This window comes from Geotrypetes seraphini, chromosome 16 (assembly GCF_902459505.1).
Source record: "Geotrypetes seraphini chromosome 16, aGeoSer1.1, whole genome shotgun sequence".
NCBI lineage: Eukaryota > Metazoa > Chordata > Amphibia > Gymnophiona > Dermophiidae > Geotrypetes > Geotrypetes seraphini.
In genome coordinates, this window is record NC_047099.1 from 3,631,568 (window position 1) to 3,638,242 (window position 6,675).

At 40.5% G+C, this 6,675-nt stretch overlaps 1 protein-coding gene across 1 annotated transcript; it reads left to right on the plus strand.

Moving 5' to 3' along the window:
- Nucleotides 1-3,719: 3,719 nt before the first annotated feature.
- LOC117350358 (olfactory receptor 13F1-like) lies at nucleotides 3,720-4,637 on the plus strand. The gene has a single exon (XM_033924627.1). It carries the CDS (start codon nucleotides 3,720-3,722, stop codon nucleotides 4,635-4,637), a length of 918 nt encoding a protein of 305 aa, XP_033780518.1.
- The last annotated feature ends 2,038 nt before the right edge of the window (nucleotides 4,638-6,675 follow it).

The following is a 6,675-nucleotide window of genomic DNA, read 5'->3' on the forward strand; positions in this document are numbered from 1 at the left end:
ATTTGACGTTCATATATCATTATTAAAGAAGTAACACTTTTAAATAAGAGACGTATTTGAACCCTTAGTTTTTAGTTTGAGTTTTGGTATTAAAGAAACATAAACGGGATGGTTAGGAAGGAGGTTTTGAAGTAAATGATTATATCACATGCATTCAGGATGAAGACTTGAAATGACATCCATGTTATAGGAGCTCTCTTTACTGAAACCAATGCAATTTTTATGATACTTCAACCTCTTCATTTATGTACTGGGGGGTGAGTTTGTTACTACGGGGTTTCATTTAGATGATAAAAAATAGTGGGTGAATTGAAGTGGTTTATTAATCAGTACCAAAGAAAAGTCAGTTATTGACGTGTAAAAATTTCTTAAACAAGCTACAAATTATCCTTTATACACCCTTCCTTTTGATTAAAGAAGCAAGTTGACCGGCGTTTATATGCATTCATGCTCATGTCAATGTGGCCGCACTGTCACAGACAGCCCAGGGGAGCTTCATGAGGCCTTTTCTCTCCCCACAGTAGTGGTGGGGGTCGCTGGATACCATTGTGGGGCCACATGCACCCCTGGGAACACATACTGGACACCACTGCTCTAAAGCAATGACAACTTCCTTCATAAACTAAACTAAACTAAACCTTAAGTTTATATACCGCATCATCTCCACGGAAGTAGAGCTCGGCACGGTTTACAAGAACTTAAAAAATGAGAAAGGATGGGAAAAGGTTTACATAGGTTTATAAATAGAGTGGAAAAGTAAGGGAAAAAAGAAATTACATGTTAGAGAAGAGCCAGGTTTTTAGTTGCTTGCGGAATAAATGGAGGGAGCTCAGGTTCCGCAGAGGGATAGTAAGGTCGTTCCAGAGACCTGTGATTTTGAATAGAAGTGATTTTCCCAGTTTACCTGCGTGGAGAATACCATGTAGGGAGGGGAAGGATAGTTTTAATCTTTGGGCGGGCCTGGTGGAGTCAGGGCACGAGGAATTAAAGGACATTTAATGCTTGGTAACACCTGGGTTAGATTTTAATGGGCCTAGGCCAGGTCCTGCACATCTTGCCCAGTTATTTAACTTCTGCCTGTCCAGGTGAAGGGGACCCAGGCCCATATCCAACTCTAAATAGTGCCCTTGTGGTGTAGAATGTGAGCCCAAAAAACCCACCCCAAATCTACTGTACCTATATATAGGTAACACTTAGAGACATAAGGGTAATAGGTATGCTCTTCAGTTGGGTCTAGTAGGTTTTGGGTGGGCTTTGGAGGGTCTACCATATACTATAAGGGGGTTGTGCTGAGATGTGTACCCAGGTCTTTCATGTGAAGTTCACAGCAGTGCCTCCTGAGGTTCCCCACAGCTCCGCTGGGATGTCTGTGTGGCCAATCTACAAAAACTTTTGGTGCCTCCTACATCCCAATGGCTGCTTTTATGCATTTTTCTTATGGATGTTTACTGGTTGTTGGGGGGGTTAATGGTTAAAAAAGTTAGACACACATCTAAAAAATGACCCTTTTCAAAAAAACACAATAGACTTTTTACAGGTTTGAAAACGGCCATGTTTGATACTTGATATTTGTGTGTCTTCTGCAAAACTTCCAAATTGGGATTTGGACGTCATATCGAGTATGGCAGAGACAGAGAGACAAAACAATTACATACATGGAAGCTGAGCTGAAAAAATCCATTAAAACTCAGAAGGGGATCTCTGATTATTTCATGCTCCCTACAGCTTTCTCTGTGTTCTCCAGTGGCAATGTGAACCAATGTCCCTGGGGAAAAAAGCAGATCCCAAATCCAGAGCTAGTGACTGTTTAGTGCTCTTTCATCACCTTCAGAAATTGATCCCAAAAGGTTTTAAAATCTTGGTTAATTATCCCTGAGCCCAATTCCTACAGATACACAGCTAAAGAAGCAACAAATCTTTTACTTCACAGGCTGGTTACGTAAGTACATTTTTATATTTGTTAAAGTTTGGTTTGGTGCTGTCTCTGTGATAGTGAAGATAAAAATAAATCATTTTCAGCCGGGAAATTCTCATGCTTTTTCTTTTGCCAAATTCTAAAGTCAGTGGTTTCGTTAGAGGTAGAAACGATCGATGCTCCTGGAATTTCATTAATTCCATCCTTTTATTTTTCTAGATTATGATTATCTTGAAACTGAAGTTTTGCTAACAGAAGTTCCCTGGAAGAATGAATGTTTGCTGTAGCGTTGCAGGGTCATGAATCTTCTTTGGTCTACTCTTAAGCACAGAACACTGAAGCTTCTCTGTTTGAGGTAATGATATCTAGACCTAAGGAGAAGCAAGGGAAAACTAGACTACAGGCTAGACTGTTGTTTCATTCAGAACAGGTTTATATTGGAGTGTACGTCTCTCCTTTGGAAAAACTCTATTATGTGCCTTTATTCAATTTTCTATGTCGTTCTCCCAGAATGGTTTGCATGAATTTATTCAGGAACTCAAGCATTTTTCCCTGTCTGTCCTGGTGGGGACACAATCTATCTAATGTACCTGATGAACCCCTCTCCTCCACCCAAAAAAAGTTTCTAGGACAATTCATTATGGCCGTTTCAGCGTGGCCAGTTCAGCGCTGAATCAATGAATCATCCTAGGTCATTTCTAATGTCTTCTTAATTTAAAATTGACAGACATAAGTGATCGCCCCTGCATTCAAAATTAAGGGTTAGAACTTCTTTCCTAAGTCATCGTTTTTATTATATTTACAGTCTTTTCCAACAGAGCCTTCCATGCTTCCCATGAGTGCAAGCAGCCCTGTGGCTTAATGGGACTTGGGTCTGGCATTCTTATTCAGCCCCCAATTAAGCATTTGGGGGGGTGATGCCCCCCCAATCTGATTCAGCATTTAGGGAGGTGATGCCCCCCACTCCCCCCAAAATTCTTCCCTCCCCTCTCCTCCATGTTTGCGATCCTTCAACCCTCCATAAAAACACTCCCCCAGAAGGGGACAATTCAGTGTGGTTGTTTCATCTCAGTCGTAATGAAACGTCCCATGATGAATTTTCCCATTCTGTAAAAAAAAAAGGCACAGAAAGCATAAAAAGTCTCTTGCCATCTTTTCCAAGACGGGATGCTTTTGGAGGGCTAAGAGATATTTTCCATTTCTCTTTACTTTCAGACCTGTCTTCCTCCTCCTCCTTTGATCTTTCCTTCAGATTTCATATAAACCACTACCACGTCTTCCCAAAAATTCACATGTGAAAGAAATGGAACGGTTAAAAGACAAAAGGGACAGTCAAGCGCAAAGATGAGAAATAATTTCATTTTGACAGACTTGGCTATAAAGACTATGAAATAATCTGTTACAAATCTGACCCCCTTTCCATGGAAGGACTTCATGATATCCAAAATGTTTTCTTGTCTAATAAAAGCATTAGTAGACAGGACTACACACAGCTATAAAACTAGAGATAGACCAATAAAGCTGAAGCAGGGCGTGATAAAGACTCGTATTAAGCCTGTCCCTTATTAGCATATAACACTTTCTAACCTAAAGAGTAGAAAATATTAGAGCAATTACTATTATTTTGATATTGGTAGTATTCAAAATAACCATCTAATTACAGTTGCCTTAGCTGTAAAATTAAAAGATAAATTGTTGTCTCTGAGATTTTGAAAAGTTCTCTTTCTTCACCCTGATTTTGTTTTTATGCTTTGTTGATTTCTCTATCTTCTCTCTTCTTCCTCCGCCAGTGAACCATGAGTATATGGGTCCTGCACAAGGAAAACCAAAGCCAGGTCATGGAGTTCCTCATTCCTCATTCTCGGAATATCCAAACCTTCAGATTCTGCTCTTTGGAGTGTTTCTGGGTATCTACCTGGTCACCTTGCTGGCAAATCTCACTCTTTTGATACTAACGTGCATTGATTCACATCTCCATAGACCCATGTACTTCTTCCTTTGCAATTTGGCCATCTTAGATGTCTGTTTAACTTCCTGCACTATCCCCAAAATGTTATCCATTTTCCTAAAGGATAATAAGGGCATTTCTTTTGTGGGGTGCATGATCCAACTCTATCTGCTTTTATCCTTCGCCAGTGTGGAATTCTATCTTCTCACTGTCATGGCCTATGACCGTTACGTGGCCATCTGCAACCCCTTGCGTTACTCGGTCATCATGAACAAGAGAGTCTGTGCCCTGCTGTGTGCCACTTCCTGGTTAATGGGTCTTCTGGATGCTCTTCCATATGGTCTGTCCATTTCTTATTCCTCTTTCTGTGGGGACAATGTGATCAACCATTTATTCTGCGATTTTAGGACATTGCTGAAACTCTCATGCAGTGATACCTCTGTCATTAAACTGCTGATAAGTACGTTAAATTTGTGCTTGGTCTTGGTGTGTCTCACCCTCATCCTGACCTCCTACAGCCAGATCTTTTATTCCATATTGAAGATGCAATCAGTGAAGGGGAGGTCCAAGGCCTTCTCCACCTGCTCATCCCACCTGATAGTTGTCAGTATGTATCTGAGACCCATGTCAAAGACCGTAAGTTCAGTTGACAAACTGACTGATGCATTTTATAGCACTGGGATCCCCCTGTTAAACCCCATTATTTACAGCCTAAGGAACAAAGACATTAAAGCTGCCCTGAAGAAAGGAACTGACAGGAGAACAGGGGGTTAAGAAACTGGATCATTACAAGTAGGAATGTGATACTTAGCAGTGAAGCTTGATTGGAGGCAAACCCTACTTGGTTTGTGTTTCAGCTAACAAGACTCTTGATAATACAGTACCTTGGACTCCATAACAAAAAGTCAAAGGTTATTTCTAATTCTAGTGACTAATGGTAGAAGTCCATTTACTACCAAGTGAAACATGAGGCATGAGGTTATGTTAAGTTGCAAAATCATCGTATCGAGCTCTTGTACTTTATTTCACAATTTGGGATTGAGTGTTAATAAAGGATTTATCATTTTCCTCCTGGAACATTTGTATGGTCATTCTCACTCATTAATAGATTTTGCAGCAATAATAATTAAAAAAAAAAAAAAAGAGAGAGTGAAAGCCTGAACTGAAAAAGAGAAAAAATGTATTGAGAAGAGATTTCCTTAGAGATCACCAAATGCTTTGAAATTCAGTTCTCAAAACATTCCTCAGTAGAGTGAACAAACTGGGCGGGATCCTTTTCTGTGTCACCTTCATAGCACATGAAGGTCAATAATGTTGCTAAGGATATTGATCGTTTATGAAGCCTCCTATAGATTAGAGAACGACACAGGATCAAATTTGTCCCTGTCCCCGTGACTTTTGTCACTGTTCTTGTCCCTGCCCCATTCCTGTAAACTCTGCCTTAACCACAGAAGCCTTGAAGTGTTTGAGGCTTGTGCAGATGAGGACGGATCTTGCAGGAATGGGGCAGAGACGGGAAAATGAGTTCCTGTGGGGACAGGGAAAAATTAATTCCCGTGTCATTCTTTAATATAAATAATAATAATAATAATAATAATAATTTTATTCTTATATACCGCCATACCCAGCGAGTTCTAGGCGGTTTACATTAAATTAGATTAGGATCCACATGAACTTGTAGATTTACAACAAATTTATCGGGTTAACAACAACTGTAGCCAAAAATTGGCAGATGAAAAGGAAATTTACAACAAGTTAGCCAACTTCGTAGATGAAGAGGGCAGAGTTAATTACAACAAATTTATCGGATTTAGAACAGATTTGGTCAGACTTGGTGGATGAGGAAGGAAGTGGGTAGGAGAAGCAGGGGGAGATAGGAGCTATCGTGAAGGAGAAGAGTTGGGTGGGGGGCCCTGAGATTATCTGAAGGGTCGGTTAAGGGTCTTGTTTGCTGAAAAGGTAGGTTTTGAGTGATTTTCTGAAGTCGAGGTAGGTGGGGGCCTCGAGTATCATTTGGGATAGCCATGGGTTCATCTTGGCTGCTTGGAAGGCGAGGGTTTTATCTAGGAATCTTTTGAGTTGACAATGCTTTGGCGAAGGGAATGCGAATAGCTGAATTCTGCGGGATTTCTTGTAGGTGCAGTGAAGATTTAAGTGGGGAGTGATGTATCTTGGCGAAAGACCATTTATCGATTTGTAGCATATGCATGCGAATTTGAAAAGAACTCTGGCATCGAATTGCAGCCAGTGAAGTTGGTTGTAGTATGGGGTGATGTGTTCCCATTTCTTCAGGCCGTAGATGAGGCGAATGGCGGTGTTTTGGATCGTTTTTAGTCTCTTGGTGGTTTTCTTTGTGGCGCTCAGATAGATAATGTTGCAGTAGTCCAGGATGCTGAGAATGGAGGATTGTACTAGTAGGCGGAAGGAGGTGTCATTGAATAATTTTTTTATGGTACGGAGTTTCCAAAGTACCATGAAACATTTCCTGACGATGTGGTCTGTGTTGTTTTCTAATGATAAGTTTTTGTCTAGGATGACTCCCAGTATTTTTAAGGTGGGTTCTAGGGGGAAGGTCATTCCTTTCAGCTGTATTGTGGTGTTTTTGATTTTTTCCTTGGGGGTGGCTAGGAAAAATTTTGTTTTGTCAGGGTTTAGTTTCAGCCTGAACGATAGCATCCAACGTTCGATCTGATTGAAAATATTTGTAATGTAGTCAAGTAGTTCTGGTGTGAAATTGGTAAGGGGGATGGCTATTGTGATGTCGTCTGCATAGATGAAAAATTTGAGTTTGAGGGTGTGAAGGAGGTTGCCT

Excerpts from the sequence above, each read along its gene's own strand:
- LOC117350358 (XM_033924627.1), top strand. The coding sequence starts at position 3,720 with ATGGGTCCTGCACAAGGAAAACCAAAGCCAGGTCATGGAGTTCCTCAT.